At 41.1% G+C, this 15,187-nt stretch overlaps 1 protein-coding gene across 2 annotated transcripts in view; it reads left to right on the plus strand.

The window, feature by feature from the left end:
• vldlr (very low density lipoprotein receptor) overlaps positions 1-14,089 on the plus strand; it is a 55,947-nt gene extending 41,858 nt beyond the window's left edge. The window contains exons 15-20 of one of the 2 annotated variants that reach the window (XM_027276735.1): positions 1,590-1,731; positions 2,435-2,584; positions 8,011-8,070; positions 11,409-11,486; positions 11,572-11,741; positions 12,803-14,089. In XM_027276735.1, coding sequence (XP_027132536.1) covers positions 1,590-1,731; positions 2,435-2,584; positions 8,011-8,070; positions 11,409-11,486; positions 11,572-11,741; positions 12,803-12,838 — 636 coding nt within the window. In that variant the 3' untranslated portion in view covers positions 12,839-14,089. The remainder of the gene's footprint in view (positions 1-1,589; positions 1,732-2,434; positions 2,585-8,010; positions 8,071-11,408; positions 11,487-11,571; positions 11,742-12,802) is intronic. The other variant, XM_027276736.1, reaches the window with a different exon arrangement.
• The last annotated feature ends 1,098 nt before the right edge of the window (positions 14,090-15,187 follow it).

Raw genomic sequence — 15,187 nt, forward strand, 5'->3', positions numbered from 1 at the left:
AACGACAGTCGGACCACGGCTAGCATGTTTAGCTCAACTCACAGAAAGAAGATGGCTCACAAAAACTGTGTGTACTGTCTTAATATCAATTACTACCAATTAAATCTGCTGTTTAAAAGTGCACTCTTCATATATCAGTGTTTTCACAGTCATAGAATCATGGACATGTGGATCCCTCACTGTCTGTCTCACCTACACCCACTCATCACTGCTAACTGGCTCCCTCTCAGACAGATGACACATTTATTCATATGCAGGCGCTGCGCTTAAGGCACAGCTCATGTCTGAACACTGCGGTGCACAATTCTAACAAGAGAATTCAACTAAACAGCACGCTGTAACCCTTCTTATAGTAACACTAACTGTTGGTATAAGTTTATATTTTGCTGCTTCTGTTTTCCAGCTGATAGAAGTGTGATGCAACATGCAGTCAGTCAATGAAACATTTTCTGTTCAGAGCTCTCATCACTTGCAGTTTGTCATACCTTCTTTATGAGGAAACATTCTCTCCTGACAGGAAGAGAACACAATTAATATGTTAACCTGAGCAGTTAGAGGCACCAGAAAAACCCGGAGAGAGAGGGAGAGATGTAAATTTTGACAGGTGGTCTCTGCAAAGTGCAGTGCAGGAACACCACACAGATGGTCTTAGAACACAGATGGATGACTTTGTGATGTATAATCTCTCCAACACCATTTTGCACTGTTATATGCATGTCAGTGAACTGAAGAATCAGATCTCTTACATTTTCACTAAGTGTGTTGTGTAAATAAAAAGGGTACAAACAATACAGCTAAATGTAGCGGTGGTATTGCTTGTGGAAATCACTACTTTAGGTAGCAGTGACCAGGCTTGCTGAGTCATGCAGGATAACTGTATTTTACATTATTAACTGTCAACTGTATATAACTGATGATTCAAGGTCAAACTATCCTATCCTTCATAGGATAGTGTCGTATATTCAGTGGCAATGGAGTTGAAGATGGTTGAGGAAAAACTCTTGTGTAAAGAAAGGGACAGAGAAAAACAGAGGCCCCTCTCCCAGGATGATTAATACACTTGACTAAGCACACTCTCCCTGGTTACATTCCACATGACTCTTAACATAAATTGTATTACATGGATTAACACACTTAATACATACATTAACAAACTTGATAATGTGCCGTAAACACACCAGACAGTGACGTCAGGATGGCGGCTCTCCGGTACCCCTATCCAAACAATCTCAAATTCCACCTGGACCCCAAAGTAACAGCTAACAACAGACAAGTATCTTAATGTAAACGAAGTATCTCAATGTATACCATTTGTATATAGTAGTACTAATGTTAGTATGTAACTAGGCCTTCTATGTGCAGACACCTCAATAGGATGAGGTAACAGGGTTGATGACATGAAGGAAAAACTATGGTGGCCAAAAAATGTGCAGAAAATGGAAATATGTAGAGCCAGGGTTTAGTTTGTCCATTCTGTTCTGAGGTATACTGATACAGTGGTATAGAAGAAAATAACAACTTGTCTGTCATTTAGCAGTTATTATAACTTATATAGTAAACTGACCTGTGTTTTCTCGTCCTCTCTCTAGGATCGAGTTTTCTGGACAGATGGTGAAAGTAAAGCAATCTACGGTGCAAACAAGTTCACCGGCTCTGACGTGGTGACGCTGGCCAGCAACCTGAATGACCCCCAGGACATCATAGTGTACCACGAGCTGATCCAGCTGTCGGGTGAGAACCTTCTGGGAGGGGCCAGAGGAAGGGGAAATGAGATGGCAGGAGGAACATACAGGACGTTAATGTTGTTTGAGCTGAGCGTACTGCTGGCTCAGTGACATCAGTTTTTTACAGTAGATGCTGCTGTGAGTTAATGAAAAGGAAGTTTATCAGAAATTACTGTAATTAGATGCAATTCAGGTGAAGGGAGTACTAATGATAATTATCATTTTAGCTGTAACCATGCTGTCATAACTGACAAAGGTCTACTAACCACTGATATTACTTAGTTGAGATTCATTGAAGGAATGAATAAGTGATGGTAACATACTAAAACTTCCACTAACCTGCTGCCACACAGTAATCAGCATAAGTTTGCTCTACATTTAGACAGTTAGAGCATGACAGATCAGATTTCAAACTGAATTTCACTTTTTGGGGTCAAATAAATCTGAACATAAATCAAGAACAGAAGAGGCTGGTGAAGATGTTTCATGCTTGATATCTGCCCCTTCCCACACTGGCTTAATCATATGTGACGAGTGATTTCTGGTCCTCGTCTACCTCAACTTGGATTCTCAGCAGTTCAAGCAACAGTTTCACATTATGTTTTGATTTGTTCAGTATTAATAAGAGGCACATTACTTGATGATGTTTTTATTGTGCATGTGTTCCATATGTTTGTCAAAGTAATCAGACCTGTTGACTCTGTGTGCAGGTACGAACTGGTGCACAGAGAAAGGTGTAAATGGAGGCTGTAGCTACATGTGTCTGCCTGCACCGCAAATAAACAAACACTCCCCCAAGTACACCTGCGTGTGCCCAGAAGGACAGGAACTGGCTGCTGATGGCCTGCGCTGCAGACCAGGTGAGTCAAAGCCAGTGTGCTTGGCATTATGGGAAAACATTGGTAGATGTATGGCTAGAGGAGTACATACCACACTGGGTGGGTTAAACCACCAAAAGGATGGTAGACCTGTGGCTGTTCATTGTTCTAATGTGCATTTTGATTACTGTACATACAAAGGCAATCCTGTGCATTCCAGTTTCTTCTTTTACTGTGCTGCTTGTCTCTAACCCTCATGAAGAACTGATCAAAAAGAAAAGGGCTAAATGCAGCTAGACTTTCACCATGGATCCCTCCAAAACACAGAATCAGTTGTAAGAAATTGAATTAATTCCTAATTCTTTGGGTTAGACTGGCTTTGATGCGAAAAGAGTTTCGTCACTGCCTCCCTTCAGTGTGTTCCCCTGCAAGTTGAGTCCTCTGTCTGACTGTATCCATGCCAGCAACAAACCCAGCTGTCTGTTTGTGTTAGTAGTCTGACAGCTGAACAGTAGTGGAGTCAGTTGGTGTTGTGATCCAGTTTTTCAGCGTCTCTTTGGCAAGTCTCAACACCATCCTTCTTCACATCTCAGCTGCAGCTCTGCCTCCTCCCTCTTTCTGTTTGAGAGTGTCTTTGTTAGCTCGTCCTGGCGGCTGAAAGGTGCGAGTTCCAGAGGTGGATTCTTCTCCCAGTTGTTCTTGGACAGTCCTCTGGTTCATGTTTTGCCTGTTGCCTATAGTCTGGGTCTGAGCTGCCTTCAAATCTTTGGGGTAATGAGTGGGACTCTTAGTGCTGTGACAGCTGAATCTATAAGGCAAAACACCCTCATATCATTTTTAAAACATATCCTTCCAAAATCATGGGGAATACTCTGTTTCTGTAACAGCTTCAACTCTTCTTAGAAGGCTTTCCACAAGGCTTTGTAACCTGGCTGCAGGGTTTCGCTTTCTGTAGCTGGCCCGGCTCACAGTCTGCGATCCAGTTCATCCCAAAGCTGTTGGATGGGGTTGATATCAGGGTTCTATGCAGGCCATTCCAACTGTAAACCATTTCTTTATGTGCTGGGCTTTGTGTACAGTTGCATTGTCACATTGAAATAGGTTCTTCCCGAAACTTTAACACAAGGTTGGAAGCATATAATCTCACGTGCTGTAGCTTACAGAACAAAACGGCTCTAGAACAAAATGCAGATTATATATTTAACATTAAAACACACAAATGTCTTTGTCTCACCCAGAGCAAATTTGTGTTGGTTTTTGTCCACTTTTGACATGTGCACAGAGATGTATAAAGTACTGGAGTAAAGGAGTGGAGTAGAAGTACAAGTGCTATATCAAAAAACTGACTTGAGTAGAAGTTGAAGTGTTCTTTAAACACCATACTTAAGTAAAAGTACTAAAGTATTTAAAATGTTTTGTACTTAAGTATTGCAAGTAGAAGTATGTAAAAAATTGCTACTCAAGTACTGAAAGTAAAAGTAAAAGTAAAAGTACAAGTACAAGTACTGTTGTTTATATTATTTCAAATATTTATTAAGGCACAACTTCTAATGTTACAGTGTTACAATGTTCATGGTAGAGTTCTGTGATTTCCCATGGTCTGTGAATGCGTCTGAATGAATGCGAGAGCGAGGGGGCGGGGGAGCAGGTGAGAGCGCGCGCTTGGGTGAGTCAGGTGTATGAAGTACGGCGCACGAGCGAGGTTGATGTGAGACCGGGACTGTTATGTTGTTGTTGTTGTTGTTGTTGTTGTTGTTGTTGTTGTTGTTGTTGTTTTGGCGTGATTACGGCCGACAGTCACCGAGTCCTGTTACCAAACCATTCAGCAATAATTGCAGGTTTGTTGAATAACGCCTCGTCATTCATCACACATCCGGCTGGACGCTACAATAGTAACGAGTAACGATTCAGCACATGAAAAATGTATCGGAGTAAAAGTATTAAATTCATCAAAAATATGTAGTGCAGTAAAAGTAGAAGTTGGGGAAAAAAATAATACTCCAAAAAAGTACAGATACTGCATTTTAGTACTTAAGTACAGTACTTAAGTAGTTCCACTTCGTTACTATACATCTCTGCATGTGCATCTGTGAGATTTACTTGCTGCTGGTAAAATGTAAATTTAAATCTAGTTAGCACAGCTAAATATTTTGCTAACTGTATGTTGACTGCAAGGAAAAAACATAAGTGATCATATTGATTGTTTTCCTTCAAATTAAAGCTTTATTAAAACTTGTACTGCAGCCCTGACCTCCATCAGTCTCTTTCCTTTTGCCGAAAAAGAAGGTTGCCGGGAAACGCCATCGTCTCTAATCCACTCTGCTCCAGTTGTTTTTGTCTCAGGCCGCCCAACTCCTTTCTTCACTCCCACAGATTAGCCTTTTCATACCGAAGCGGTGTCGGACAGGAACCTGACAGCTGAATTCAGCACACATACGCTCCTAATTGGACTCAAACTGTAGAGCGAGACACTGGCGTACACAAAGTGCTGGAACATCTCCCTGACAACTCTCTGTAGCACCGTTCTCCTGCCCCTCTAAATGAAAGTCTGCCTAGTTAGCCCATTGAGTTTTCTTTAGGACTTCTCCTCTTTACTCTCCTCGATTTCCATGTGAGAACTTGGAGACAGTTCTCGGCACTTTGACAGTTTTTGCAGCCTGTCCTTTGTGATTTTTCTTTCTGCAGTACTACTTCATTTGTTATTCAAGTGTGCTTGTTTCATGTTGTATACTGGTGAAATTAGTTGAATTTTTCAGCTGTCTCAGACTCACATGCAGAGAAACTTTAGTGCTGACATTAGCAAAAGATTGTGATACCTTGATAAGGTGCAGGGTGTTTCAGACGCCGTTTGACCGTGTGACAAGCACTTTGATTGAAGCATACTGACACCTTTTTAGTAACTGAATTGATTTCACCACACCAGACCTATTTGAGTCATAAAATCCTCTCACATGTGCTGTAGCAGACTTTATAGCGTGCCCGGTCTACAGAAATGTGTAATGGCCTTCATATAGTGAATGTCTGCAGCCTGACTCACCATCTCACAGGCTGTTTGGGAACCTGGGGCTGCTTCCAGGCTCTTTATAGCTGCTGTAATGACTGAATGTACCACCCAGACGGCCGTGTGTGTGCACTTTGAGTGCATTGTGCTTCTGAGCATGTAAATTCGTGAAAGCGTTTTTTTGGATTACAAGGATGCGTATGTGACAGAGTTTCTGCAAGTTCTTGTGCATATGTGCATTTCTACAGCTGTTTACACGCCCGTCAGTGTTTGTGGTGCAATTTAAAGGTGACAATAGTGTGGGAGGGGTTCAAGAGAGATGGCTGTCACTCGCTGAATGCTCCTCCACCTTCCTCCCAGTTGGGCTGTAGCCAAAGACCTCGTTGCTCTTCACTAAATCTCCAGCTAACATATTTATCCCATTTTGCAGCCATTGCAACCGAAACGAATAAGGACTGTAGTGCATTGTGTGGTTCGAGCTTTGACCGGCTCTAATCTTGTTAGTGAAAGAAAGTAATAAGCAGTGCTCTTCACTTCACAGTTGAACCTGAAACTACCACTGAGGGATTCATAGAACACTCTTTAGAGGCAGTAGGGGAGTGTTTTCCTTCAGGCTTAACGATCTCAGGCTGAAATGGAGGATGTTTCAGGGTTTTTCTGACACTGTTAGGACTCCACTTAGTTCCACAGTTTGATATCAGTCATCATTAGTCCAACCCACCTGTAAAACAGTCTGTTTTGGATATGAATGATTTACAGTTCAAGTTGACCTTTCTCAATATTTTAGCTCAATTCTAAATCCAATATGCTTATCAAATACAAATCATATTCAATCCCTTTTCGGCTTATTAACCCTTTACAAAAGTTTGAAAGACATTTCTCTCTGATGTCTGTGCCTCTTCAGTCTCTTTATAGTCTCTCTGATACATCATACAAACCCTGCGAACAGAGCACACTTTTGGACAGTCTCCTTGAAGGCATATCCTTGATGGTGTTGTACACATGAAGTGACAGAAGAAGGTTGTCTGAAGAATGAAAAGAGAATAGAAAATTAAACCACACAGCTGGACAGATGTCTGCTTTCAAACAATCTGCTGTTATGAAGGCAGTTTCAGGCACTGCTAGAACATAAGCACGTACACACAACAGAATAACCTCATCGTTCATCAAACTGATGTTTTGCTGTTTTGAAGCTCAAAATCTCTGACTATAGCCCCCGCCATGTTGGTAGTCATGCCTCTGCCGCTTCCTGGCTAATCTAAAAATGGACAAAGACATGGATAATTGCAGGACGTGAGGTGGGCTAAAACAAGCACCTGGGTGCTCAAACAAGCCATCTGTAATGGCCCACCTGTCAATCAAAGCAGCCACGCTGTCACTTCTGCATAACTTTAAGCCTTAATATCATTTGAACAGGTGAGTTGTATATAAATTCACCCTCAGTATAGTTGTCAGGAACTGGGAAATCAGCTGTAGAGACAAAAACAGTTTTTTGTACCAGGCTGTAAACATGTTTATTTCTGCTGTGACGTTGACATTTTAACAAGGGGACTTAGGGAGACTGACTGGTCCTATAGTCAGCCTCATGTGGCTGTTGGAGGAATTGCAGTTTTTGGCACTTCGTCATCAGCTTCACTTCACAGACATGGAGGTTGCTGCTTGGTTACAACAAGGAAGATGAATGTGTGAAAATCTCTTGTTCTGGTGTGTTTTGGATCCTTTAAAAAAACAACTGTCCATTGTGAGTCTAACATTGTTAGAGAGCAGAACACTATTTTAATGTTTAATTTTCTTTGTCAACCAATCAATGCGAGTGTAGTCTGCTGTAGATAAAGGCTTTGGAAACTCCTTTGGTCGGAGTTTGTCTGTGATTAATGTTGTATTGTTTGGCAGTAAGCATGATATGCATTCATTTGCAACTCCTACACAGCAGACCTAACCACCCTTTGATTCTGCAGTGAACACAGCAACACCCTGCTGCTGCAGCTAATCAAGGTTGTATTGATGAGCCTGTAAGGATTTTATTGTTGCTGCAGCTGTCTGTCCTGCTTGTACAGATGCTGATAGGGACTTCCTGATCGATGCGGTTTACAGTGCATAATGTAGCTTTAAGTGCTTCTGAGCATCCAGCTTTTGTGTGCATCTGGCTTGAATGTTTACTGCCGTTGTCACAGCATGAAATTGTCTTGACGTAAAGACGAACTGCTGCTGTGGTTTCTGTACATCGTAGATGGCGTGATGCCTGTTGTCTCGTATCTCAGCCTGGTGACGGCTCGTCCTCTCTCTCCCACTTTCATCTGTCGAGTGTTTATTTACTAGTTTAGTCTCTTGAGATCTGATCTATTTTCAAAGAAGGCCTACATACATGTATGCAGCATAAAATAGGACAACTTCTATGGCCTGATCTGTTTTTTTTTTTTTTAGTTTCTGTTGCCAAAAGCATGAATCCTGACTTTCTCTGTGACAGAACCTTCTACCAAAGGTCCCTCAAAGGATGATGAGAAAGCTCTCGTACAGCCGACCTCAGGTAAAATCATCAGTTGTCGCCCGCTCTGCTGGAACGGTGACTTGCTTTAAAGCATGTTGGGCTTTGATCAAAAATGAAATAACACTGACTGTTCTCCTCCCTGACTGTGGATTCAGGAGTTTTTCCTTTTTAATTGTTAAACTGGGAAAATCTCTTTGTCTGCATCCTGTTGCAGTTGCCTTTTTGACAATCTGAAATGCTGAAATCACTTCTTGTGTCCGGTGCATGGACATTTTTAACATTCTGGGATGATTGTCTCTTTCCTGTCCAGCTGTATCTGTAACACTGGCTTCTCTGTGCTTTGGTGTTTATTGGGTTATGACGCAGATTCAGATATCTGGACTGCATTTCAGATAATTAATTTCTGTCACATGGTCAAGTGATTAAACCTCAGCTGTCTCCTGGTCTGCACTCTCAACTTTAATCTTTAACTCTTTTCTATTAATAAATCAATGTTGAGGGTGTATAATGTGTTCAGCTGTTGACTCTTGAAACCTGTGGCTGCTTTCTTCTTTTTCATTGAACACAATTCATATTTAATCTGTACATAGATGAGATGAACACAGGCTTTTTGTGCTGTGATCATCGCTCTGAAGAATTTCTGTCAGCTGATAAATTCTTTGTCTAGAGTTGTAAATCCACCACAGTGTTTTACACCTGCTGTGATGTGAGACTCAAATCTAATCAGCAGGTCTTCTACCAGTCATATTGATTCTTCTTCCTTAAGTTTCGCTGTAACCTGTGCATGTGCTTTGTCTTTCTTGGGTCAGATTTCTGGCTTGAATTCAGCTGCATGTGGATTTGGCCACATTGAGTCCTGGAAACATTTCCAACTCACAAGGTTTAAAATGGTAAACTTGTATGTTTGTTCACTAACTTTGTCCTAATCCTCTGAAAAATGCAGCTGCTGAATGAGTTTCACAAACGGGGACTCTAATCAACGACATGACCACCGACACAGTTTGCTAATGAGTTCCTGTTTGTTTCTAATTACAGCACTTGTTCTCATGACTTTTATTCAGTTAGTCTGACCCTTGAGTTTGTGTTTAAGCCACAATGTTGGTAAAAGCGAACCACTCACTTTCCCCTGCTGGACACGTGATGCAGGCACAGCGTGTTGAGCATTTCTATGTTCTGCTCCTCTGTTACTGAAGCATTAGCAGGATATCAAACCACAGTTCAGCATTAAATGCCACACCAGCACAGCTCAGGAGCACCACCTAGTGGCAGAAACAAGGACATGCCTCAAAATAACTGAATCCATCAAGCTATTAAAGTCCCACTTATGGTTAAAGTGTGTATTACTGCACACACAAGGAATGCAACTCAAATCCTTCACACATTTTCAAGAAAAGAAGCCAGATTGCAGCCCAGGATTAGTGTCTGCCATGGACTGTATGAAAAAGTAGCTAACACTTTAAAGGACAAGTCTTATAACATTCTGTATGTTTCTTATTGCCAACAAATCCCATGAGAGGACCAAAACCAACAATGATTCACACAGACACAATACAACACATTCAAAGCCTCTGAGCCATAAATAAACACACCAATGAGCCACACTGTCACTATCTGACATGTTCCCTTATTACCATGAACACACACTGTAGTTTTTCTCTCACACACACTGTCCTGCTGTCCCAAATACTCACTAGAGCACCAAATGTGGATTAATGCAGCTAAAAAATGTATGTATCTCCTGTTTGAGGTTTTTATTTAAAAACTATACAGTGGCCAGCAGTTTGAGGAAATGAATCTTTTCTTTCTTAAGATTTACATTTTCAGTTGGAAACAATCTGCTAAGACCAACACACACACACACACACACAGTAGGGAAAATAGAAATTTAGAGACATTTTTGACAATAAGAAAAACTGAGTCCATTTTAAAACGCGCTGCACTGTATCCAGGAGGATTTTAAAGTGGTTTGCCTTTGCTGTAAGAAATTTAGTTTTAGCCTATTAAAAATGTGATCATCAGTTATCATGAAGTATGTGACTAAGTAGAATTGATGTAATACTTTAGTTTTTTCTTAGTGGTTTGGCCACTGAGCTGCTCTGTGCATGTTGACGACATCACCGAGTCACTTGGCAGCAGAGTACACCGACTGGCAGGAAGAAGTCGAGTTAACAGACCCTGCTTTTTGTCTCTTTGTCCTGAAGTCTCCGTCACTGCTTTCAGCCGAGCTGTTTGCCAGTCATGTCACTTACCCGTCGCTGACACCAAAACACTCCGGCCCGCTGCACGAACCCCCTGAGACCGGATAATGTTGACCAGGGTGAAGAATCAAACAGTTCTTTACACAGTGCTGGAACAAAGTTTGACACCTATCTTTAGAAACAATTACCCAAGGCCGTTTTACATACCAAAACATTTTTTTAGAAAGAATATCTTTCACATTTTTACACTTTTTTTTTTTTATTATCCAAACATTTGTTGCATTGATGCAGTGCAATTGCACAAAGGCATGAAAGACAAAGTTAGTACAGCAGGCATTACAAACTTTTTCTTTGTCCTGCATTTAAGTTTTAAAGGAGCTGTGTGTAATTGATAACAGTTCACCTCCTCACACCCTCGATGTGATGATGCTGTTCAAATTTTTGAGAACATTGCCAGGTTTATTACGCGTGTCTAACTGTATGGCAACCTGTCCAAACTCATAATAGTAATAATGCCAAGTGATTTCATTATGACTGCAGCATCATTTGCGTTTATTCGTGTGAGTAACTGATGCTGATCTTAATTATTAATGTTACAGAGGTGAGAATTGAAAACAGATTTTACTGCAATAAACTGGTCAAAAAGATGCAGAAATACCCAATTTCTGAAAAGTTGGCATGCTGTGTAATGATGCCAGCTTTACTTTTTGTTTTTTTAAATTGGTAACTCCTCCCTGATGGTGATTTGTAACATGACAAGCCAACACCTTGTGAAATGTTCGTTTCCTGAATGGATCGATCAGCTAACCTGGTCAACTTTTGCAATGTCATGAACATGTGAGCATTTGTTCTCACCGAAATTAGCTTGTGACAGATTAACTTAATGTTATGATTGTGTCTGTTTGATATCTGTTAGGTTTTAAAGATATTCATAGTGAATCTAAATCTTCCAGCCATTCAGTATCTCACAATCCTAGCAGGCCATAAATAATGTTATAAAAACGAAGCTCCGAGCTGCATAAAATCTGACTACGAGCCGTGATTGGCCCCTGGGCCGTACTTTGGACATCCCTGGTTCAGATCAACACTTCAGTAGCAATACACATAGTAGCCATCATCTTTACAATGCAGCCTGTGTCTGTCACAACGTCTGACTAAACTTTTTGTTTGGTCTTTCAGAAGCCAATGTGAGCACGTCGATCCAGGTGGACTCCACAGCCAGAGGGTCTGCTGCTGCCTGGGCCATACTGCCTGTCTGTGAGTGGAAATCCTACACTTAAAGACTCATAAAGATGGTAGGCTCTATTTTTTTTTTCCTGCTAACACGTGTCTCTCGGTTCAGTACTGCTGGCGATGGCGGCAGCTGGTGGCTACCTGATGTGGAGAAACTGGCAGCTGAAGAACCAGAAGAGCATGAACTTCGACAACCCTGTCTACCTGAAGACCACAGAAGAAGACCTCAACATTGACATCACCCGGCACGGCGCCAACGTGGGACACACCTACCCTGCGGTGAGTAAGCAACCTTCTGAGCACAGGGCATCTTGGGTAAGAAAGGTCAAACAGACACACACTCATGCACCTTTTATAGCCCTGAAATCCTGACAAGCTCTCTTTAATAATAGGAGCTTGCTGCGCAACAATGAGAGAGAGGGGGGGGGGTAATCCGGTGCCGCTTGAATAATTTGATCCTGACAGAGGATGGAGACATCATGACCTCTACTCTCACCTTGGCCCTCGTGGCCTTTAGTAATCCTTAGTGCATTGTTGGCCGTCCACAGAGCACATCTCTCTGTACACAGATTAAACAGATTAACGTAAGCCCAGCAAGAGCCACAAGATAGACGCAAACCTCTGCCGTCACCCTCCCAGCTGCAGCAGACGTCTCCATTCAGGTGGGGAGAAGGCAAAAAGAGCAAACTAGATGCAGCACACATCGCTAAGATGAACAAATTCATCATTTTACACCTTGATTGAATTGAGATTTTTTTCAAAACTAAGTTGGAAAAGGAAAATAGTTGCTGAAAACATGTGAAAAGAGTTAGAGGTTCAAACAGTTCTCAGTCCAGAAGTTTGTGGACAGTCCTAAAGGGTGGCTCGATGACATACTGAGGCCACCCTGAGCACCCCTAGAAGAGAGATAGACTTTAATTCATCTCGCTCAGTGTTTCAAAGTTATTCGTGTCATTTTCTGAACTCATCTGACGTTTCAGTCACTTCAAAATGGCTGCTTGACTGCTCCTACAAGTGTACTTGACTGAATGTACTTGAGCACGTTCAGCGGACACGCCCCCACAGTCCTGGAGCTGAGAATTTGATATTTTCAATCATTCAAATTTGGCTGGGTGGTTAATAACACTTTCCTCTTTGGTCTGACAAACTTAGAACAAATACTTATTCTTACTTTACACTGACTTTAAAGGCATTTAAAGCTGTTTTTTTCTGACCCCCTGCTGCTTTAGTCGTAAGTCATCTCTAGGACAGAACAAATTAAACATTTTATTAAATCATTTCTCTCTCTCTCTCTCTCTCTCTCTCTCTCTCTCTCTCTCTCTCTCCCTCCCTCCCCCCAGATTTCGATAGTGAGCACAGAAGACGATTTATCATGATCGTCTTGGTTTTTACGGCGACCCGCAGCGTTGCATGGTGCCTCCTCATTCCCATGCCGATGCCGGTTGTCTGTAGCAACAGCAGCCCTTACAGTACGACCACATGCCTTCTGAAGTGCATTATGTCATCATCTGTGGAGAGGATGACCGGAAGAAATGTTATTTATTATGTGAATACTACGATGAATTCTGTGTCATAACTGTTTTCACTCAGTGCGTCCAAAGTGTTCAAGGATTTCTTTTTCTTTTGGTCTTGTTATTTTTGGGCATCAGACGGCTTCCTGACACCATCTTTTCACAACAGATGAGAGAAACGTGGTGAATTTTCATAATTTGATCATCTCTTACGGGGTTCCTGCGTTCAAACTGAACCGGGGCGCTGACAAGAAGACGTTCAGTGTTTCTCTTGCCAAACAGATGGACTCTGCTGGACAGGATTTAAACTGGATCTGAGCTGTCAGTGTCTGACAGTAAGACTCCTTCCTGACCGTACCCAGAGTGACGAGGGGTCGAGGGTTATAGAAGAATGAGGCGTTCACGGGGGAACTTGGTCCAAACTTTCTTTCTTTCCGCCTTTGATCCAACAGGCTCAGACGTGTGAATATTTATGTACCATCCTGGTTTGGGCAGTAATATCTAAGATGTAAGTTTTCTTTTGTTTGTTTTTTTTATTTTTCTGATTTCTTCCCAACAGTACCTCCGGGAGTGCATTCTTACAAGCTGTTATTTCACTCAGTGTTGTTGTTGTTATAATTATTATTATTATGAGGATTATTATTATTATTATATTATATTATTATTATTAATTATTATTAGCATCATCATAAAACTGTTAAGGATCACCACGGTTACAGCGTTTGTAAACATTGTATATATTTACCCATCATCCCTCAAAGACATGACGGTCAATCAGGACTCTCTTCAATGCACTTTGATCAAATGCTCCTTGTGTAAATAAGATTGTATACATTTGACTTGAAATCAATTTTTTGCTAATGGTTGGGCATCGTACCAGGGTTAGAGCTCAGATGTATTTAACAAGAAAGAAAAATCAGAAAAAAGGAAAAAAAAAACACAAAAACAAATTGAATTTGGTAAAACTATTTTGTATGTTTGTGTGCTGTTGCTGTGAACTTTTTCTAGCCTTGTACAGTGAGGGGAACACTTAAGACTTACAAGCTCTGTATCTGTGAAGAAACTGATTTGCAAATCACTCGAGAATTAAAACCTAATCCACCACGTTGTTCAAAATACAGCCTACTGTCTTTCTATTGTGTATGTGTTTGGGGGGTCAGGGGCTGCATTCCAGTAGTAAAACAAGTACTGAGAACCTTTTTACTAAGTAAGTACTAAAACAATCTAAAATATCTTTGTGCCTGATGGAGCCCTTGTGGTTAGTATTATTATATATGACATTATTAGACTGCATGGATATGGAAATAGTATTTCAGTGGTGAAGTTAGTTTGTTGTACTGTTATCTATCAGCAGGTAGTTTCATCAGTGGTTCCCAACCTACAGGTTGTCACATTATAAACCTGAGGTCTGTGTGGATGACCTCTGAAACATGACTAAACATGTTTAATAACTAACTTTAATATTTAAAAATGTGTTTGCTTAGCTTATTTATGTAAAATCTGTCAAGTAACGACAGCTGTCGTTAGCTAGTGACTACAGCTACCAGATAAATGTAATGGAGTTAAAAGTACAGAATTTTCTCCAAACTCAGGATCAATAAAAGTACCTTATAGTTGTAGAGTACTTGAATAAATGTACTTTTCACCCATACACAAAGCCAGGTCCACAAAGAAATGTTTTCTCAGTTTGGTGTTGAAGAGCTTGACTTGTGTCCAGCACCTCTGGGATGAACTGGAAGGCCAGACCTGATCAGCGTTGGAACTCACTGATGCTCTTGGTTCTGGAACCTCCTGCAGCCTGGTGACAACAAAGAAAATGAGTGTTCAGGTGTCCACATTTTGTCCCTATAGTGTCATTTGTTTTGCTGCTTTAGATCTTCAGTGTGGTGACATTTTGTTAGTGCTTCTCTTCAAGGAAATCTTGTAACTCAACTTGACAAAACACAATTATGGCTCCAGCGATTTCACTTGGACTTGAGCCTGTTGACTTGGAATGACCCAGAAACTTCAGAAATAAGAAGTGTGGTTGATTTTAGGAATGTTTTGTCAAACTGCTTCTTCAAGGTCAGTAATGAATTTTGACAAACTGTTTAATCTAGAAAAGGGGATCAGAAAAGGACGACTCAAAGGTCAGAAGGCAGTTTTAAACAAGTCTGTCTATTCCAAGTAGCAGATGGAGGGAGAAATAAAACATGAAACCTTTACATCCTCTGT

Source organism: Larimichthys crocea, unplaced genomic scaffold (genome assembly GCF_000972845.2).
Source record: "Larimichthys crocea isolate SSNF unplaced genomic scaffold, L_crocea_2.0 scaffold537, whole genome shotgun sequence".
NCBI lineage: Eukaryota > Metazoa > Chordata > Actinopteri > Sciaenidae > Larimichthys > Larimichthys crocea.